This window comes from Varanus komodoensis, unplaced genomic scaffold (genome assembly GCF_004798865.1).
Source record: "Varanus komodoensis strain SLA01 unplaced genomic scaffold, ASM479886v1 scaffold1, whole genome shotgun sequence".
In the NCBI taxonomy this organism is placed as follows: Eukaryota; Metazoa; Chordata; class Lepidosauria; order Squamata; family Varanidae; genus Varanus; species Varanus komodoensis.
The window spans coordinates 137,996,642-138,019,105 of NW_025335268.1; the positions used below are offsets into that span (position 1 = coordinate 137,996,642).

At 41.3% G+C, this 22,464-nt stretch overlaps 1 protein-coding gene across 1 annotated transcript in view; it reads left to right on the forward strand.

The window, feature by feature from the left end:
- The window catches only part of PKP1 (plakophilin 1), a 44,771-nt gene that overhangs the window by 17,352 nt on the left and 4,955 nt on the right, over positions 1-22,464 (forward strand). Inside the window, exons 3-9 of the mRNA XM_044429633.1 lie at positions 3,827-4,257; positions 14,387-14,531; positions 16,491-16,698; positions 17,745-17,922; positions 18,907-19,021; positions 20,447-20,602; positions 22,120-22,296. Coding sequence (XP_044285568.1) covers positions 3,827-4,257; positions 14,387-14,531; positions 16,491-16,698; positions 17,745-17,922; positions 18,907-19,021; positions 20,447-20,602; positions 22,120-22,296 — 1,410 coding nt within the window. The remainder of the gene's footprint in view (positions 1-3,826; positions 4,258-14,386; positions 14,532-16,490; positions 16,699-17,744; positions 17,923-18,906; positions 19,022-20,446; positions 20,603-22,119; positions 22,297-22,464) is intronic.

Genomic DNA, 22,464 nt, shown 5'->3' on the forward strand with positions numbered 1-22,464 from the left:
TTCTGATGCATTTTTTTGTTATTAGCTATATTCACCCATCATTTCTCAAAAAACTAGATGGATGCAAATAATAAGGGATATTTGCTTCTGGAAGTCATTGGAAATGGATACATATCTATAACTAAAAGTGAACTGACAAGCCCTGCATATTATTATTGTCATTCATAGTTTTTGTGACCTGAGATTAGGAACAGTAGGTATAGAGCTTGATCCTACACTCAACTCCTCCAAAGAAAATTCCTTGGCAACAGCGAATCATTATTAACTTAACCTGTCATGTAAATTCTCCCAAACATTTGTTTCACATCAAGCCGCAAAAGTTCAAGATATTCAACCTGCCTCTCTATTCTTTCGAGCATCCACTGTGCTACTTCAATGGTTATTCTAGTTCCACTGCTTGATCTTTCATCCTATCCCAAGCCACAGATTAGGGACTGGGACCAGTCTGCTCATCATAATTCTGAGTGAGTGATGCCTTGAGGCTGGTGCACCCAATTCCACTGTTACATTTCTACTGTAGTGTCAGCTTGAGAAATGAGCAGGCAACTCTGTGACTTCTAGATGCTGGTCCAGAGCTGTCCTCGCCTGTATCCAAATTAATTTTGGCTCTGTTCAAGGATGTCTCATCATGAACGCTTACCTTGGCCCTACTTTCTTTGATAGGTCAGCATTTGCTTTTATTTCAGCAAAAGATTATTAGTATTAGTAGCAGTAGCAGTAATAATAATAATGACATCATGATGATAGTAGTAGTAGTAGTAGTAGTAGTAGTAGTAGTAGTAATAATAATAATAATAATAATAATAATAATAATAATAATAGGCAGGGAGGACCCAAGGCATTTTCTGCAAACACAGACTGGCTGCTCTTTATGCATTAAAGACAACATATAATTTATAAGACTTATGCTTTCTTTTGCATTTATCTTATTTTATGTCTGGAAGGAGAATAAACTGAAATGTGTACAACATGTGTTTGTGTGCTCTGTTTTGTTGTGTTTACGAGAAGGAAATACCAACTTCCTTTCCTGCCGTGCATTTTGGAAAGCCAGACCACATTTCATTGCAATTGAGTTATCATAACATGTTCTTCCCAGTGAAGCCTGGGAATAGTAAATGACAAGTTATTTGCTCAGGGAAGCAGCAAGTCAGAGCAAGCACTGCTTGGGTGGGGTGAGACACACAAGACTTCTCCTGAGAAGATATGGAAAAACAGTTCCTTTTGTGTGAAAAGAAGCTCATGCTTAAAACCACTGCCTACATTTTCCTAGAATGTGGGACCTTGCTGTCACAGGGTTCTCCAACTTCCAAATTCCAAATCTTGTTTTTCCCCAAAATTCTAAGCATTGCACATTGCTATTTTATTCACAAACATCTGCAAGCTAAACATGAAGTCATAAATACTCTTCTGATGTGTTGTGGCAGGCAGCAGCTGGGAGATCACCTTTTCAAGGTTAACAGTAATGAAAAAGCTCTTTATTTTTCTCTCGCACACACAGAGTAACCCTGTACACATTGTCTGCAACATTCCTCTGGTGTATAAAGGGATAAAGCATGAATTAAGGTGCATTTTAACTAAAGACATATTCATCAGGGATAGATCTAAGGGAAACCACTCAATGTCAATGCTGTTAAGTGATGGTAAAGCAAATGTCTGCATGTGTATATAATATAATAATGATTATCACATTACCACTGTCAATTTACATATCCCTTTATGTATAAAAAGTTATTGGTAGCTATTCAGACTTGGGGAGGACTTGGATGGCATGCTGTCACTAGCGCTCCAGGCAATGAACTAGTGGAAACCAATGCTTGTTCTGAATTGGTTAGTGCAATTACTTCTTTTCACCATTTGATTCTTCCCTAAGGCTCCTGTCCTATACACACTTGCCAGGGAATAAGCATGTTATGACTAAACACATTACAAGTAAACATGCATAAGACTGTTCTGTAAGGCTGCAGCTTGGTGACTATAGATTTCTAAATGCAGAGACCAAATAGATACAGAACATCACCACAAGGAGGGAAAAATGGATGGAATTTTTATTGGAAAGTTCTTGCAATGTTGCACTGAACTTTGGCTAATATCTTTCTGATGAGACAGTAAGCTCTTGAGGTTCAAGCAAACCTGTGCTTTGGACAAATGTTACACGTGAGACTCTAGGCACAAATTTGTGTCTTTTATGAAACTCTTCTTCTGTAACTGGGTTTTAGAGATTAAAAAGTACATAAACTGGAGAGACTTCAGGATTTGACCCTCTCCCCATATGCATTCTTCCTCCCAGCTGTCAAAATGTTGTTCTCTTTCAAATACAAATGGTGCCCTATCACTTCGATTCCCTATTTTATATCTAGTGAGGGTTACTTTTCTTCTCCTTTGTGATGTTGAAGGGGTGGGGTAAGAATAAAAAAATGCAGTGCATAATAATGTGTAATGACGATGACAAATCCAGACAGTAACAATGACAAATTTCCAGAGGTGCTGAGTGATATGACCTGCTGCAATTTAGGGCTGATCCGGGCATAAGGGAGGATGAGACACCTCATGTCAGTAGCATGAATGGAGATGTAGGTGGGGGAGGAGAGGTTAAGGCAGGCACTCCTGGTGCAGCGACTCCCAAGGCTTCAGATCTATGCATACTCACCTGGGAGTAAGTCCCATTGAACACAACGGGGTTTATTTCTGAGCTCTTAAAGTGCTGGCCTTTGTGGGGATGGGAATCCTTGCTTTGTTACAGGCAGCAAAATGCCTGTCTGTCCAGGGGTGTTGCTAGGTCTGGATGCATGGGCATCCATCCCAGTCTCTTTCTTGAGCCCTGGATATGTTCCCCACAGCAATGAGTATCCATTCATGCCAACAGGAGATTTTCTTTTATGCTTAATTGCCCAGGGAGCATTTTTCCTATAGGGAGTGAAGAAAGGCGAGGTAAAGTCAAAAAGTGGGGATAAGACAGTAAACAATTGCAAATGAATGACACTTGGAGTGGAGCTACCAATTTGGGATAAAGCCAGGTGGGTTGTAAATTAATTCAGTAATTTATTTGATTTGCGATCTGGATGAGATATTAAATGGCTGTCCATCCCTTTAGTGAATATGAAATAAGTCTTAGTCAGGAGCAGTGCTAGGTACTAAAAAGATATGGGTTCAGGCCCACAGGAAAATATATATACACTGGTTTGCATATGCTAATTTCCATGTGGTCTAAAGTCAATCTCTCTCTCTCTCTCTCTGTGTTTAAAGTACCCTGTCTCCAAAGGACATCATTATTTGTAAAAGGACAAGGAAACAAGGACATTTGATTTCAGAAAAGCAACCAAAGCCCAAAAGATTCAAGTGCAGGGGGTGGGAGGTGTAGGAGGTGAAGCACCTGTTGACAAAAAGCCAGCTAAACCATGAGTTAAACTCAAATTCAACAGAGATAATCAGGCCCCTGCACCTTTATTCGGCAAGTGTCCACAGACAGCAGGGTGGTGGGGCAGAAGGCCTCCCAGAGATTCAGACCTTCAAATGATAGATTTGGGGCCCCAGCCCTTGTGGGTTGCCCTGAACATCACCTACCGACCTAGTAAGTATTTTTAAATTTGCACACACATATATTAGCATATACAAGTTTTACACAGTATTATGTCCTATGGGCTTAGACCTCCCATGTGCCTAGCATCCCCCGGGGTGGTTACATTCCTAACAAAGTAAATGAGCTGAATGTTATTTTTATTGGAGCAGTATTGGTATGCCTTCGGTAAGCAGCTGAAACCCCATTTGAAAAAGCTTTATTCATTTACTGTCCTATCCCTCAATTCTCCCCGTCTTCCACCTTCCCCAGATGTACAATGGGACCCTCAAAAGAGAGGCAGCAGAGAGCAAGCGCTACAGCTCCTATAGCCAAATGGATGGCTGGGGAAGCAGGAACTACAACAAGATCTGCAGTCCAACCAGTCCTGGTAGTGATTACTGCTTTTTGCAGCATATGAAGAGCAGTCGGAGCGAGCCAGATCTCTGCTACGACCCTCCACGGGGCACTCTGAGGAGAAACCAGAGTGGAAGCCGTGTGGGTAACAAGGCCAGTCTGAATCGTCACAGCCTGTACAGCAGCACATGCAACCAGCATGGAATTACAACCATGACAAGGACAAACAAGAGAGTTCCATTCCGCAGCTCCTCCTGCACCTCTGCTAACAAGCAGGATGTTCTCTATGCCCAGCCTGTCGCGAGCAAGCAGGATATGGTCTATGGTCAGGCTCGTTCCAGCTCAAAGTAAGTTCCTATGCAAGTCTTATCTAGCCAGTCTATTATTATTTCTTCTGTGCAAAACTAGAAACTAGTAACCGTCATAGTCTGGAAATAACTGTTTCCAAAGCATTTGTCAAAATCTATTCTGCTTGCCCTTAATTTCATCAGATCCTTATTCTGGCATTCTGATTTTTGACAACACTTCCCAATGGCATCTGTTGTTGTTGTTATTAGACATTTATATCCTTCCTGTCTTCCTTTTGCAAGGAACCCAAGGTTACCTGTCTCTCCATTTTATCTTCATAACAACAACCCTGTGAGGGTTAGGTTGAAAGCAAACCCTGTGAGGGTTAGTTTGACTGGCCCAAATTCACCAAGGGAGATTCATGACTGAGTGAGAACTAGAATACACACCTTCTAAATTCCAGTACAATGCTCTGACCACTACACAATCTTAAAAATAATTACTAAGGAATGCACCAAATTAGATACAATGGAGCTTCTGGGTAAACATGTGGAATGTTGCATGCTTTGGCTCTTGGTTAGGTGGGAAGAACACAGATCACAGCTGGTGACCCTCCAGATGTTTGAGCTTACAATTCCCATCATGCCACACCATAGTTATACTGGCTGACCAATGGGCTGATGGAGGGCTATAAGCTGCCCACCCCTGGAATACATACTTAACAACAAATGCAGATGTTGTTGACCATTTCTCTCTCATACAACTTGGCAGTCAAATATTCAGGACTGCATATAAATGCTTCAATGCAGTATCTGTTCAGTGATTTGGTTCTTCCTGATTCAAGACTACGTACAAAGATTGAAAACTTGAAATGGGAAATACTGGTTTTATTTTACCAGAGAACTGGTAAATTTTAAAATACTGAAACACAAGACTAGTACAATAGTCCAGTGCAAATTGGTATACTTCTATATCCCTCAGTTTTCAGCACTGGCTTGTTTTGTAGCGCATCAGCATAATATAAGAATGAATCTTAAAAGAATCTTAATGATAAACAAATTGATTATGGCATATGGTTTCATGGACTAGAGTCCATTTCATCAGACACATGAAGCATTATGCGATCTCTGTAGGTATAAAATTAAGTTTTGTATATACTTGCCAAGTGAAGATAACATTTTATGCATCTGATGAAGTGAACTTTAAGCCATGAAAGCTGATGTCATAATCAAAGTGCCACAAGATTTTTTAAACCATTTTTGAATATACTAATGCTGCTTCCCACTCTGCAGAGTAACTACTCCAAATTTCTTCCAAAGAAAGGCCAAATTATAGTAAAAAAAACTTAGATTACAGATCAAGGTTATTAAAAGTGCTATTTTAAAAACCAGCTTTGACTTCATCCCCAGAACAATTGTTGTATGGGAACATCCCCTGTGAAGCATCTCCTTCAGGAGTGCCCCCCCCCCACCCCGTAGCACCTTTTCTGATAGGGCGTGGTTTGCCTTGTAGAACTGGTTCAGAACTGGGAGTTGTCTGTCTTGGCACTGGGCCTGGCTGGTGATTCTTCCTTCCAGTAGAACTGGTTTTGGCTGGGGAGTTGTCACGTTCGTAGAAATGAGAATTTTGTATGGTCCCTGCATCACCAATTAGCACTTGATTTCAAAATACAGTTCTAACTAGTGACAATCTTCTTAACTATGAATTATGCCTTCTTACATGTAGAAAATACTTTTCTTTTTAATGTGGTCATGCATTTCAAATATTACTTTTCACTGAAATGAAAGAACACTAAGTGATACATTCACAACTCAGATATTGAACTCTAGAGGACTGTTTAACCGTAAAGAGTAGCTGAACCTCTCTTTTTTACTTATTTGTTCTATTGTTTACTTGTGTGTTATGCTCTTGTTTGTTCTATTTGCCAAATCAGTTAAAACAGTTTTCACTTTAGAGATTCTGCCTAAGATGCAGAAACACTTTGCCTTGGAGAAAAGACCATAATTGTCAGCTGCAAAAGAATTCCACCCTGACCAGAGATTGGACTGAATGTTCAAGTTCTGGGTTAGGCAGCATGTTTGTGAAGAATTACCAGATACATCAGAGTGTTCTAGCAGGTCATAAGCTGTACATACAAAGTTGCCTTATGAAGAATCAAAGAATTGGTCCATCTAGCTCAATGCTATCCTCACTGATTGAAAACAGCTCTTCAGGGTTCCAGACAGGTGTACCACTGAGCTGTGATCAGCTATCCATTATCCCTTAGTTTTCTCTGACTTGCATGGATCAGACCCTCTCCATCTCTCCACTAGCTAGTCCATGGAAACATTGAGCTCATTGGTCATGCCACATGATGTGCCATGCAAGTGCTGAAACATTCAGAGCATTGGTACAGGCAACTGTTTACACCATGCCCATCTGATTCTCTCCAGACAACTGAATCCAGCTGCAGAATGAGAAAATATGTGACAATCCGGACTCCAAATTCAAGTGGTGGGGTTTTTCTGAGGTTATCCCCCAGACTCCCCCCTCCCACTTCCCCCTAGAAGGGCATAGTTGGTTAGATAAATTGACTAACATTCAGGATAACATTCAGGAAGAACCTTTTCACTGGCATTTCAGAAAGGCTGAAAATTTTGAATTGTAGTCTCAAACCTTAAAAGGAAGCAAGCCTTTCTTTTTATAGTTTTGTCATTTGTTACTATGGGCAGAGTTGTCATCATTTTAGAACTAGCCTTGGTTAACAAGTTCTGCCTGAGCATAATGCTTTGTATGGAGCTGCTGGGCATGATCTCTCTGTGGGGTTTGTAGCAGGCGGAAGCACAAAGCTGGAGCCAGACAATCCAGTCACTGGTACAATCCCAGTTCCCAGCCTGGCACTTGGGGTAATGTCAGCATTTAGTGGTCCCACAACCTCTTCCTTCTTATTGTTGCATGTGCAGGAGAAATGCAGGCGTGATCTGACAACTAGGAAAGAACTTTTCTGAGCTGAAAAGTTGCCCCTTTGTTGCATTTTACATACATATATATAATGAATACAGTGCATTCACATAAATACCACACACTGACATACACACACAAATGCATACGCACAAGCCCCTTCTGACCTTCGGACCCTCAGCAACTGCCCTCCCATGCCAACTGTTATGCTGCTTCTGCAGTCATAATCGTGCCCCATAATTGTTTTTTAAAGTAACTTTCTTACTTGAAAAAAGAATGCTTACTCTTTTAAAGGGGGGTATAAATTTGCCCTAACCACAGACATTGTATGTGTTTGCGTTTTCTGGTGAAACACTGAAAGAGGGACTTGGGACAATGATCACTAGATAAATGTTCTGATTTCTTCTCTTTGGTGGATGGCTTGCTGCCATTCCTGCCTCCCTGGAAATCTATACATGTTCCAGCTCGTGCATTGTATAATAGACCACTATGCACCAATAGAATTGGGACTGGCTGGGATTGCCTTTTTTGGAAAATCAGTACCAGTTGAAACTTGAGAACAACTTTATCTGTGGATATAAAACATCCCAGGATAGGGAGTTATACCCATATTACCTGTCTGCATGCAACAGCAAGTCACCAGAGGTTAATTTATCCATGGAGCATGGCATTGCATGCCAGCTGCCATTTAAATTGAAGCCACAGTGGGGCTGCACTGCAACTTTTTCTATCACGTGAACTGGCATGGCTAATGAACCACCCATATCAGCAATGAGTGGTTTGATAGCCATGGCAACGACCCGCCCTGGCTGGGTTCACATGCCGTGAGAAGCCATGGCACACCTTCTCCGTGCTTGCCTTCTAAACATGGCAGCTGGCATGTGGTGACAAGCTCCACAGGTAAATGAACCAGTGTTATTACATGTGAACCAGGTCAGAGTATATTCCGTGTTCTAACACCTTCTCTGATGGAGCTGAACAGTCAGTTAATCTTCTGCTGGTAGACTTGCTTCTGCTTCAGAGTTTTTACAAGGCTGAGCAGAATGTTAAACCTTTAGCTTTTTTTCATTAGCCATTCTAAAACAGAACGGTGGGATGGGGAATAGTGGAAGCACAATTTTTTTTTTGGTGGCGGGGAGGAGGAGGGCTCCCGTATGTAGTTTTCTAGAGCTGTTTTCACATGGTGAATTTCTACCCCAGGCCCAGGTGTGCTGGCTCAGTTGTCTGGCACCCACAATTCACACAAATATAGGAAGTGCATTATTCCAAATCAGACTGTCTAGACCAGTATTGTGGATACTGACTGGCAGCTGCTTGCCACGGTTTCTGACAGAAGTCTTTCCTGCCTATGTAGAGATGCCAGGGACTGAGCCTGAGAACCTTTCCATGCAGGCGAGTTACAGCACACACACGAGCCTTGCGACAAACCCCGCCTGGCTAGGAACTCGCATGAAAGCACCCTCACATGGAGTGCTTTTCTCCCACGGTCCAACACTGAATGTAGCCACAGATGTGGGGCAGGTTTCTCTGTGTACAAGGATTTAGGGAGAAGCAAAGGAGCTGTGTTTATTGGGCTGTATCCAATACAGTCTTAAAAACAGGAAGAATGATTTCTCCTACTACTTAGGAACAGCCAGATTACTAAGGAAACATCATGGACAGGAAGGAGAAATGCAGACCTGGATGCACCAGTGAGAGGATGGCTCCTCGTCTTGCTAAGTCCTGGTCTCTCTCTCTTTCTCTCTCTATATCACTCACTCACTCACATGCACACACCCCATACTACCAGCAGCAGCAGCGGCAGCGGCATTACTGCCAACGTTACAAGGCAATGCTTAATTGCTAGGTTCAATCTTAACTTCAATCTTGAAAATTATAGTTTCTGTTTCGGGAGTTCCTTTGGCAGTGTGTGGCTGCTGGGTGTGATTATTCTTTAAGGAGGGAAAGGCAGCTTACTGGCCAGGTTTCCCCAGCCTGGTGCTCTCCAGATTTTTTCAGCTACAACTTCCAGGTTTCCTTGCAATCCTCACCAGGATTCCATGGTGGCTAGGGTTTATGGGACTTGCAGTCCAAAACGTCAAAAGAGCATCAGATGGGAAATGCAGCTTTTTGCTCAAAATCACTTGTTTTATCACTGCAACTGCCTGTCTTCCACCGCTGAGCCCTGATAGAAGAAGTCCTGGAAGCAGGACCTGTACCTTTGAAAAGCCCTGCTTCCAAGGAAGCTTGGGGTAAAGGACAGAAAGTTGTGATGAGCGTAGACAAGAAGTAGAGAGAATGGTCAGAAAAAGAAAAAAAACATGGAAAACGAGATGGAATGGTGATGGAAGTATTGGTTGGAAAGCAGGGAAAGAGAGGCCTGGAGGAGGAAAAGGGGCTCCTGCCCTGAGCTAGTGATCCAGCACAAGGGACTAATGGAAAATGGATGCTTGGCACTTATCCAAAATGTATGGAAATGTATAAATTTCATCAGGAATTTACAGACGTAATTAGATGCACGGAGGCATCCTTTCATTCATGTCCTGCATGTATGTTTCTGGAGGGCAGCTAGTGTGATGCTGTGTGAAAAGAATGCAACATGAGAACACAAGACAAACCTTATGTTCTGTCTACTCAGTTCTATGAGTTCTATGGTGTTTGGTCCCATGGTGCCGTGTATAGGAGAGCACTGCTGATGAATTCAAGCTACAAGTTGAATCATTTTGGTAAAAACTATGGGCACCCTTGATCAGATCAGAGTGCCAGTTCTTTGGCAACTATTCATCCAGGTAGGTAGGTACCATCTTCTTCACTGAGGCTTAGCTCTCCCCTTGAAATCATGTTGCTGTAATTACAAATACTTATGCCTGAAAGGTGGATGTGCTAATCATTTGCAAACAGAATTATACAGCACTGGCACTAGACTCGACTGTGCCATAAGTCCAGAGCTGCCACAGGTCCTGCCACTTTGCCACTGAAGTCCCCACCCTGCCACCCCAACCTCCCTTTGTCTCTTAACCTGGAGGTGGGAGGAAGGTGGCAGTGGCAGTAGCAGTGGCAGGTCCTTCTCCCCCCTCTCCCTTCCCCTGCTCTGCAGAGCACTGTGCAAAATGCTGTAGGGACTGGCCAGTCTTTCAGGACCTTGCATCTGTGTTTGTTTTTTTTTCCTTTCTACTTACCTTTTGAGTGGCAGCAATTTGCACCAGTCAGAAGCTGCCTTTCGGTAAGACCTGGCTACAGGAGTGATCTAATAACTGCCCTGTGCCATCATTACCATGTTGCCCCCCCCCCCACACACACATGCACAAAGGCAGTCCCATATTTGTTTTCAGATCATTTGCACTCAAAAGGTAAGAAAAATAAGGGCAAGGAGGATGCTGGCAGCTACAGCTGGATCTTCTGAACTTTTGGACCATTAGCAACCGCCCATCCATGTAGACCACTGACTCCAGATCTGGAGTCATTATCATGCTAACATAATACATTTTGGCTTTTTGGTAGAAGAAACCCAGGTGGATGATTTGACATCCTCTGCCTGAGGTTGAAGGCAGAACATCTGGGGCTTGTGACAAACATACCAGACAGACCTGCCTTTCCACCAGAAAAATTGTCCTCTTCCCTCAACATCCCACAGCTTCTGATGACAACTCTGAGTAGCACACATAGTTTCAAAGTTTGCTCCCACATTCAAACCAAGAAAATGGGTTTTTCCCCGGCCATGTCCATGTGTAGCTAGGCAACTCATCAAAATCTGGACAATGGAAAAAGATGTACAGGAAGTTGGGCAATAATGGAAAGTAGAGAATGGAATGGGTAGCTTATGTTATTAGTATTCTGCAAAAGAAGTCATCAAACAGTTGCCTTTTCTTTTCTGGAGGAGCAGCTTCCGGAGACAATCCAGCAGCTTCAGAGCCTCACTCGAAACCCTGCACCCTGAGATACTTTTATGATACAGAATGACTTACTAAAAGAAGCATTCACACCTTGGACAATCCTTCAAAAATGCCAGCTGTGTCCAAGCCTCTGCATTCCACTACACCCAGCTTTAATCAGTACAAATGCTTAGGAATATGGGAAGCTTCCTTATAACTAGTTAATTTTTGTTAAACCAAAAGCTAGTAATTATGAGTGGACGGGGAACCATATGGGGGTGGGGGTAATACTTTGCTCTGCTGCAGCCCCACCTACTTTTCACAAAGGGAGGAAAGGTTGCATGCAATGCTAAGCACTGAGGGAAAAGGAACTATGTTTGTTGGCCCTGTACCCTAATTGCTAGAAATCCCAGAAAGCCAGCTCCTGTATCTTTGGAAGTCTCACCAGTTCTTACCCATAGCAAGCCTATTTTCTCAGGTATAACTGCTACCCCATGCTTTTCTAGACACTAAAAGATGAGATTCCTGTGTTGCTGGACTCTCTGCTCAGTACTCAGTTGGGTGCCTTTCCTGTAACATTACACAACTGTGGAACACCCTCATTCTTGAAAACGTAGTTTCCTCCTTCTGTAAGAAAATGAATGGAATGGTGATCGCCCTTATGAATTGTGATGATGTTGAGAGGTACATGACTGTGAAAGCTGAGAAAAATTGATTCATTACAGCTAGATCATCAATACAACACAACATAATTAGAGGGATACTCGGTTTTTTTTTTTTTAATAATTTGAAAGGTTTTTATGTTGTTTTTAAGGACTGAACTTTCTCAAGTTGCCATATAACATTTAAAACAATGCAAAGCAAATAAAAAAACCAAATAATAAATATCCAAATACTATAAAATATATAACATCAATGAACATGGAGCCTGTGGACAATAGAAAGGGTACCGGCCTTCCTGAAGAGCAGCAGACAAACCCTGCTAGAAGCCAGCTCCAAGGGTGTGAGCTCAGCACTCTTCGTGCAGCAGTAGAAAGCCGACAGACTCAGCCACTGCATTAGCATGATAGGTGGATGCTTCCATGCAGAGAAGGTCTACCTGATAATACACTTGTTCCATTTCTGAAGTGAAGGCACCTCTCTTAAGAACTGGTTTTACATTGCACTTAGGAGTTCCTTTTACATGCATTCCATTTCCATAACTCTAGAAATTTATTTTTGATCATTGATCTGGTGGGTTGAGGAGGTGTGGTCTCAGTGCAGGTGCCCAACCATGCCAGCACTTGACATTGGCCCTAGTCATTTGGCCCTACAGCTCTCATTATCTTTTACCATTGGCTGTGCTGGCTAGGGTTGATGGGAGTTGTAGGCCAAAGCATTCAGAGGGCCACAAGTTGTCCACTCCTGTTATAGGAAATGCAATGGCCTCCATTAAAGCTGGATGGTCTGACTATATTACCTGCCTTAAGTATGGTTAGATAAGGTTGATTTGATTAATATTAGGGCAAGAATGGTTTTATACTAAAATGGAATTAAAAAAGAAACCAGGTTTAAGGAGGATACAATTGAGTTAAAGATTTGGTACAGTCCTTCCATGGAAGTAAACCATTTTCATAATGGGGAGTGGTGTTCTCCAAATATGATGCAGAAGGATGGAATGCATTTTTTGACAGGGAGGTAGTAGGAATTTTAATTTTTATGTAATTTATGTTGTTCTAATCTTAACATTTCACATGTTATATATTTAGAACTTTTATTGTTAACTCTTCTCTGTCATCAGAGCAGAGTAGAGTACCGTACTGTACCATACTGTACCATAGAGTTCAAAAGTCCTAGAGAGACATAGATCTAGTCATAGATCCCATCTGGTTTATGATGTTCTATCAGCAGAGTATATAATTATTCAATGTTATCAAGAAAGCGAATTGGAAAAAATATCTTAAGGCAGAGCTTGCAATATACAATTTTTGCCCTGTGCATAGTTCCTGTACCTTTCTATCAGTCTCTAAGCCTCTCTAGTGGATCTTATGCTATCTTGCTATGAAGCAACCAAGACACTGGTTGGTAACAATGCTGGTATGCTACCCAACATTGAGTTTTCTGCATTAATTGCAATAATATCAAACAAAAACAAAACATTGTATGCTGTAAAAATTCAGAACCAGCATACAATTAGGCAACAGATAATAAATAATAAAATTAGTCAAATTCAGTAAGATCTTCATGGAGCACAAGCAGATCTTAAAAACTGTAAACTCTAAATACTACAAGCTCATGCAACTTTTTGAATCTTCAGAAACCATTACAAAGTCAGCAAAAGCCTGATTTTTTTAAAGTCTTCATTTACCAAAAAAAAAGTATTACCACTGAGAAGGACTTCTGCCTGATAGCTTCCCATCATACTTCATTTGGTGGGAACAAAAGAAAAATGTCCTCCAAAGTTGTTCCCAGTCTTTTGGTGGAAATGTGTGGGAGGATATGATCTTTTAGGTTAATCACTTTATTCTATTTAGAGCAGTAAGGATTAAAGCTAGCACTTTGACTTAGGTACTGAAATGAAAAAGAAACCAGTGAGGAGATCAAAGCACTGGTATAATACGATTAAATCATCCAGTCCCAGTTAGTGATCCTGCTACCATATTTTAGAGCAGAAGCAGTTTCCAGATTATTCCAGTTTCCATTACACCCATCTTAATAGAAGTCTACCAGAGCATGGATAACTTTAGCAAGGCTGTCTCTGCCTATGTAGGGTCACAGCTGGTTTATTAGCCCAAGCTGATGACCCACCCATTATGAGCCACAGAGTCTAACCAAGCCTCCAACAGATAGTGTTGAGTCAGTCAGTTCACTCAAATTGTGAACCTTCAGGGGGAATCCAACCCTCCAAAGTGGAATGAAAATCAGTCAGGTGAGTGGATGACCCCCCACACTAACACTTCTTTGTTTTGGTTGAATCTTTGTTTATTGACCCTAATCTAACCCACTGCTATATATAGGCAGCAATTTAGAATGCCCACTGCTCTTCTTGGCTTTAAAAAAAAAGAGGAATAAACCTGGGTGTCCTCAGCTCACTCAGTGGTTTCATGTAGAAGTTAAATTGAATGGGGTAAAGAATAGAACTTTGCAGGACAATCGATATGGGGCTGAGCAGCATCTTCTAGAATCATTATCCCTATTTGGGTGGAACCAATACAGAGCAGGGCACCCAGGTCCAGACTCAGACAGTGTATTTATAAATAATGGGACTGAAAGGGACTCAGAGGCCTAAGACAGTACCAGGCAAGCTGGTGCCCTCCAGATGTTTTGGACTACAACTCCCATCAGCACCAGTCAGTGTGGTCAGTGGTCTGATTATGTGATTATTTTAAAATTGATCTTTTTTTCTTTCTGTATTTAGAATATGCAATGATGAGATTGATTATGGAGCAATGACCATCCAGAAAGCCATCCAACTCCTGTGTTCATCAGATGAGAAGTACCAGGCCATGGGTGCTTACTACCTGCAGCATACCTGTTTTCAAGATGAATCTGCCAAGCAGGAGGTAATGTTATCCTCAGCACAATGTTTCAGCTTTTTGTGGTTTTGTGGTGGATGCCTAAATATGTGGTATTATGTCAGAACTCATGTTTCCTGTTGCTCCAACAGAAATAGAAAGGGGCCAAATTGGGAAGAGGAATCTTGCCCTTTCAACAATAAGAGGTACTATAATACCTTGGCCTTGCATGCAATGGGTAGACCAATAAATACACTTCGAGTTACAGGAGCCTAATTTAGCTGTACTACTTACAACTGCTAAAAGCATCAACATCTTAGGGTAATTTCACATGTGACTATTTGAATTAAAACAAAGGCATTTATCTTCCACATGGAGAATTACATTAGTGGCTATTTTTAGGAAATGATGGTAACATATAGTTTTATTCATTTTATTATGAATTAATTCAACAAAAATCTTAAAATTTTGAATACATGAATTCTAAACTATTGGCAACTGTAACAAACCATAAGACAAATTCTGTACAGATGCATTCTTATATGTATTTAGACAAAATAAAATTTTAGACAAAAAGAAGAAGTCCTGGCTGGGGCATGCTGGGAGTAGTGGGTGAGGGGATGTAGGCCATTAACAAGCATAAGATTGTGCCCTGAATGTGTCAGCATTCACCTTTAAATTCAGTTTTGTACCTTTGAAGAAATTAGCTTAACAAGAGCCAGTTTTGCAAACCTTGCTGAAGGTAAATGAGGGTTTAGTTAAGCTCTCACAGAAAAGCTCAAATTATCAATATATGTTGACAACTGGAGCATGAGGGGAAAAATCCCATCAAAACAATTAGCTTAGCTATGTATATCATGCCAGAATAACATAAGCATTTTGTCTTCATGGACATATACCTTTTCTAAGATCTACTCAGGACAAACAGGTCAACAATTATCTGGCCCGGTTTAGGGAAAAAATCTGTTCTGGATGCAGATTTACTATCATCATTCTTTCCAGTGTGGAGCCATCAAACTTATCTGCTTGTTAGTAAAATAAAGCTACCTACTACAATGTAGTGGTTTCTGTTTACTTCTGGAACACTGTGTTTTCATTTTAGTATTTTTTCTTAATGAGCATAGTGATGACTGTTACCGTCAGGAAATGTTTTGAGGGCAGCAGCTGGAAGTGACTAAAGAAAAATGGCAGATGAGACAGAGCTTGAGCCCTTGAGATCTTCAGACATCCTAGGTAGAGGCAGAGAAATCTATCAGATCCGGGTTTTTTAAAGGTTTTTTGACAATGCCCCCCCTTCCTTGGTGAGACTACTTTCTGATCACCATTGCCACTAATTGCTCTGGCTCCTCATCCTCCTTGGCATCATTGCTCCCACTTGCCTGATGGACAAAGTGCCAGGGAGAAGCTAAGCAGTAGCATCTACTGCTCCTTCGCGGCTCCATCATTGTCTAAGCCAGAGCACAAGGCTGGTGAACACGCAAATTGCATGGGAAAGATGAGCAGCTCCATGACTCCAACTACTCTTGTCAGTAGTTCCCTGCTGGATGGTCCATCCTCAGCAGGTTTCTGGCCATGGCTACCTTCTATCTGGTGGAGAAGTAGAGCAAGGGGACGCAAACCATAAGCTGCATCCTATGGAGCATATCTCCAAACCCTCATTCCCCTCCCTCGTTGCCACCCCAAAGTGCCGCAGGTTTTTAAGGACTCTGACCACTTTGAAGTGAAAGAAACCTGATCTGAGGGGAGATGAACTAGGATTAGTAGAAAAACACTTTCTTTCCTTTGATCCTAACAAAGTCCCTCTCCAGAAACTTATTCATCTGTCAAGGGGGCAGAGCAGCTCAGAATAGCTTACAGGGATTCAACACTGTTAACACTCACGGGGTATATATCATGCTTTATGTTTAACTTTTAACATGGATTTTTTTTTAAATTGTAGAAAGGAACAACTGAACTTTCTATGGAGCCTTGTTTGATCAGTGAGCATTGTGATCCCTTCTTTCCTAGGTCTACCGACTGGGTGGCATAGCCAAGCTTATTGAACTTCTCCGTAGCCCAGATGAAAATGTGCAGCAGGCATCAGCTGGGGCCCTTCGGAACCTTGTCTTCAGGAATCCCACCAATAAGATAGAAACACGGCGGCAGAACGGAATTCGAGAGTCTGTGAGCCTCCTGAGGAGAACTGGGAACACAGAAATACAGAAGCAGCTGACAGGTACTTTCCCCACTGCAGTTCGACATCACAGAGGGTTTTGCTGCTACATCAACATCTGGTAATGTCAGTGATATTTTGGACATCTGAAGTTCTGGTGTTTAAAGTGAGGAAGGTCATTTATTAGGGTTATTCGTATATTTTTATGGTCTGTATGGGAGAGAGAGAACTGTCCTGAAGCTGCCTTCCCCATTTATATTTCTTGTATAAAGGCTGCTTTGCTGGAAGAAACAAAACTCTTTGTTTTATTGAAACAACTTCAGCTGCCTCCACTCCAACCTGGCCATGTAGCATAGGAAAGGGGATTAGCTTGTGCCTCAGCCTCTGGAGCAGTGCGGAAAGACCTCTCTAGCCTCTCAGCTTCGGCTTTGTTTTTGTTTTTACTTGGGATGAGGAGCACACAAGTATCCAAGTTAAGAGTCCCTTGGGGCAAGAACCATTGAATTAAAATACAACTCAGGGATAAGTGTCAGCTTCTGTTTGCATAATTGTTTATGATCTGCAGCCACTTTCCATGATCGTGTTCAATAAACTGCACATGACCTTTCAGACAAACCATTTTGTCCCTCCCTGATTATCCTTAGATCTAAACTCAGATGGTCTTGACTGAACAAGCCTGCGGGGTAATATACAAGCCTCTGAGCCTGCAGAAGTGAATGGAAATTGAGGTGCTGGTGGATCTCAAGAATCTATGTCCTCTGGCCCTCCTGGCCCACAGGCTCTCCCCAAAACACCCATTTGTTTCCCTTCCAAGGAAAAGGGGGCCACTGTAAACCTTAGGAGGAAGGCTGTGGGTGGAAAATCAGGTCATTGGTTTGGCAGTCTTGGAGGTATAAATCCACAGTATCCTAAACACCCTTAGAGAGTGTCTGAATATGTAGGATTGCTGTTTAGAACATTCATAATACTTACTAGTTTAACTATCTTCTATATCCTGATTTTTAGAAAAACACTGGCAGAGAACTGTAGCGTGTGCCTGTTGGCTTCTGTTCCTTCCCCCGTGCTGTCTGATATCTACATGGAGTGTGCTTTTTTCATTTGCTTTCCAGGATTGCTGTGGAACCTGTCCTCCACTGATGAACTGAAAGAAGATTTGATAAATGATGCTCTTCCTGTTCTGACTGATCGTGTTATTATTCCTTTTTCTGGCTGGTCTGATGGTGTTAGTAACAGATCAAGAGAAATGGTTGATCCTGAGGTATTTTTCAATGCCACAGGCTGCTTGAGGTAGGTTGGGGAGAAAAAAATTAAAGTTTCTTTGAACATATTGAAAAAAAAAACCTCAAGGTCCAATTGCTAGGGACATGTAGGATTTTTCCTATCCAAGCTTGCATAGAATAGTGCTTCAAGATGAATTTTGTAGCTTATCCTACAACTGCCTTCAGAAATATCTTGTTTTTGCATTTATAAACCTTTTATCAAACATTTCAAAGTGTTTTACAAAAACTGAAACAACAGTTTCAAAAAGCAATTTAAACAAAAGAGCATAAATTAACAAAGCATTAACTATATTTACAATACCAATGCCATCATCCAATAGATTGTGTTTTTTATTAAAGTGGGGGGGGGGGGCCTCTGGCCTTGGGGCTCTCCACCTATCCATTGCCCTGCCTGCAAGAGCTAGGCAGGACGGGAGGAGGACGGGGCTTATACCACCTCCTATTCTTCCATTGTTGTTCTCAGCTGTTCAGGTTTCTGAGCAGCTCTAGCTGTCTTTCCTTCTATAACTGCTCTGCAAAGAATGTCAAGGGCCTAGTGAATATGTATGTTTCTTACTATCTTGTTCCTGGTTGCTGCTGACCAGGAAGCCTTGCTGTTCTTCCATGGCTTTAATGTTATCGTGTTTTGATACACCACTTTTCTTTCTTTGTCTGTTTTGTCTTTTTATTCTTCTCCTCTCCAGAACCTGACTAGATATGGAGCAGTATACAAATGCCATTAATAAAATATTTAAAATAGCTCTAGGATACTTTTTTGTCTTTTTCTTGGGCTTCTTTAGAAATATCTATTGGCAGATAATCATTTCTTTAGAGTGGATATGTTTTGTCAGGGTACAATATGATATACACCATGCCATCTCTACAGATGCATTTGATTTCTAAAGAGAATCGGAGAGAATTATATTTAGACCTTGAATGTAGGCAGAGAATAACTACATGAGTTGCTTTGAATTCCCCTCCCTTTGATTTATTGAATATCTTTTCCTTGTAGAAACCTGAGTTCAGCAGATGCTGGACGCCAAACCATGAGAAACTACCCTGGACTGATTGATGCTGTAATGGCTTATTCCCAGAACTGTGTGGCAGCCAACCGACCCGATGACAAGGTACCAAAGACCCATACAACTATATTTGTATATGCTTCACAGCTGATATAGTTCCTGCTTAGTATTGGCAATAATAAACCCAGTTTCATTTTGACAGTGGTTGGTTGGATCCAAAGATTGCATGAGTAAAAGACCCCCACCCCCAAAACTGAGTGGGGAGAATCTTGCTCCATTGGAAGCCCTGCTCTCACATGGTTCTTCCACCTGATTTCAGGAGATTCCTCCATCCCAAGTACAGTCCCATACAGGAAAACTAACTGTGGTCAGTAGGTCCCTTGGCCCTGTGGAGACACTTTGGAGGGGGAGGGGGCACAGGAAGGTGCATGAGGGAAAAGATTAAAATGGGTTGAATAGTCTGCGTTCCATTCATGCAACCATTGGATACAACCCAACATCTTCCAAAGTTTTGAAAGTTACTAAAGTTACTATGTATGTTGTATATACATAGCCATGGGTCAGGAATTACCATATGCACAAATAATGGTCAAATTATAGCATTATTAGGTTCAGGTAAAATGTCATGAAATAATGAACATGATTTCAAGTTCTCCAGCACTTTTCTTCAGGCTGGATGGTAATCAAGCAACTACTATGATCTCTCTTGTAAATAGGTGCAATGCATAGTCCAATGCTGTGTGGAAAAATAGAGAATGTTTATTCCTTCCGAGGGACTGAATTTCTCATAATAGAAGAAACAGACTGGGAAGCATTAAATTCAAGGAATGTGAAAAATGCATAGGAAGGAAGGCTTCTCTGTTAGAACTGATATCCTTGTACTCAGCAATAACTTCTTATGTCATGATAGATGCATGGCATAGAATCAAATTGGGTGTAGGTATAAGCATTTATCTATTCTACTGAGCTTATCTAAAACTCTGACCTCATAAAGTTCTTTAACTGGAACTTGCTTTTTATGCATGGAGGTCGCTATTCAGCTCTAACCTCTTTGTATTGTGAGACCAGTCATCACTTATCTTAGTGCTTTCCTGAAATTTAGGAGTACAACTTCTATGAAGCAGGCTGGCTGTGGATGATGAGTTTTTGTCCAAAGCATCTGAAAAACTGACTTAAATGAATCACTTTGTCTCTCTCTCCCATATGGGAGTTACACAAAACATACACAGTAAACCATTTAGTATTAATTCCTAATATTTGGGGTAGCTCCAGGAATATGCTAAATGATCTTCTAGCAGGGAACTTGCAACGATTACTTCAATGGGACATCTATCCTTGGGGTAATGTAATTTAGTGCAACAAGGTTAGTCTTTAAACCAAGGTGGCCTCTGAAATATAAGGATGTAACTGCGGTGTGTAAGGCATATGTGTGCTAGTGGTCAGTTAAGATAGTGATTCTGAAGAGGGGAGGGAGAGGAGGCAGATATGAGGGTGCAAGTGAGACATTAATGGTTATTGTTGTTACTTTAGTCAGTGGAAAACTGCATTTGTATCCTGCACAATCTGTCCTACCGTCTGGATGCCGAGGTGCCCAATAAATACACACAGTTGAACCACATGGCCAGAAGCACCTACACAGACAAAAGCCTGACAGGTTGCTTCAACAACAGAGGCGGGAAACTGGAGGTAAGAACCAGAGCTTGGAGCTGTTTCGTTTACAGATTGCAGAATTCCCTTTCCTACTTCTTGGTATTTTATCAAGTCTCATTATAAAAATAACACAGCATAAAAAGACACTTTAAAGCAATAGGGAAATTTAACTATTCACAACCAGATATTTGGTAAAAACCAGTAGGTTCTTGGGGGAAATTACTATATATCCCAAGCATTATTATTATTACTATTATTTTCATTATTAAAGTATTATTATTGCATTTGGATACCATCTGTAGCCAAAGCTCTCTGTTTGGTTTACAACAATAATCATAGAATCATACAGTCAGGTCATCCATCCAGATTCTAACCAGGCCTGACCCTGCTTAACATCTGAGATTAGACAGGATCAGGCACTTTAGGCTATATGGAAGCTTATATATGTCTGCCATTTATGTGCATCTGTGCTTGCCTAATGGATGAATCTGTCCATTTGTTTCTCCTGCATTTATTTTTATTAAAACCTCAAGTTGTTTCTATCCAGATATGAAGATGTCCATGAATGCTGGTAACTTCTCATCACAAATAAGCTGAGCAAAATTCTAGCCCACTCACAAGAGCCACATTCAATAGGTATTGTTGCCCTCAACATGGAGAGCACTGCATTGTACCTGCCTGCTGTATATTCTCAGAAAAAAAGAGGGCTCACTAATCTAGCCCTGACATGGCTAAGTATGTGAGGATTCAAAACCAGACTTTTAAGAGCTAAGCTCTCCAAGCCCAAAACACAGATGGACATGTCTGTGCATTTTGGTTTCTCCAACATTCATTAAAAAACTGAATTCTATCCATCCCAAATATGAAGATATTTCCTAAATTTGGTAAATTCTTGCCCAAAAAATGAACTAAAATAAAATTAATACCCATCCCTATACTTTTTATCTTTTCACCAGGCAGGTACAAAGACACACGCTGATATTTTCCTGACAGGTTTAATCATCATGGGGTAATCACATCTGAATCATATATGTAATCACATATCTCACTGCCTCCACCAAATTGTGATGTATCTAGAAAATCCCCATAGGATTCTGATCCTTCACTTAGTTCAGCCTTTCTCCAGGACTCCCCAAAACACCAGCTGCCATCACCTATTTATTTATAGGCCTCTCCTCTTTACATCCTTAGCTGCGTGCTCTAAAATGATGCAGTTGGGTGAGATATACAAGTCAGACCAAAACAAACATTTTAAAAGATGTAAAATATATTCAGGTACAAAACATGTAAAATCTGGAATGCACAGTCACCGGATAAATAGTAATAAATACTAGTTCGAAAACCCAACATGGCACCTGTGCTTTCAATAACTCTCTGGCCTCCCTCCAACCCATACTCCCATCTCTCACACTGACTTTTCCAGTTGCTCTTCTCTCCATCTTTCATTTTATTCTGGCCCTGATCGCCAATCAGTCTTCCATTCATTCTTCTGCTACAGTTGTTCTCTTCATAAAGCTTCAGCTTCATTGGTGTCTCCCTTTTCTAATCCTTAGTATGAGGAGTATGATCTACCTCTTCCTGAAGAGGATTTGAAACCCAGAGGGTCCAGCTGGTTGTACCATTCAGATGCCATCCGCACGTACCTGTCTCTAATGAATCAAAGCAAGAAAGATGCCACTCTGGAGGCCTGTGCCGGAGCCCTGCAAAACCTGACTGCAAGCAGAGGATTGGTAAACAGAATATTTTCACCTCCACATTTGGGAGAACAAAGTTGCTCGCTTTAATGCAAAGACAAAAATGTGGAAATGAATCTGACAGCTAGTGTGATCAAAACCCAGCAAAATATGAAACATGTCTAGCCCTTGGTTCAGCCAACATACTGATAGAAATAGGGTATT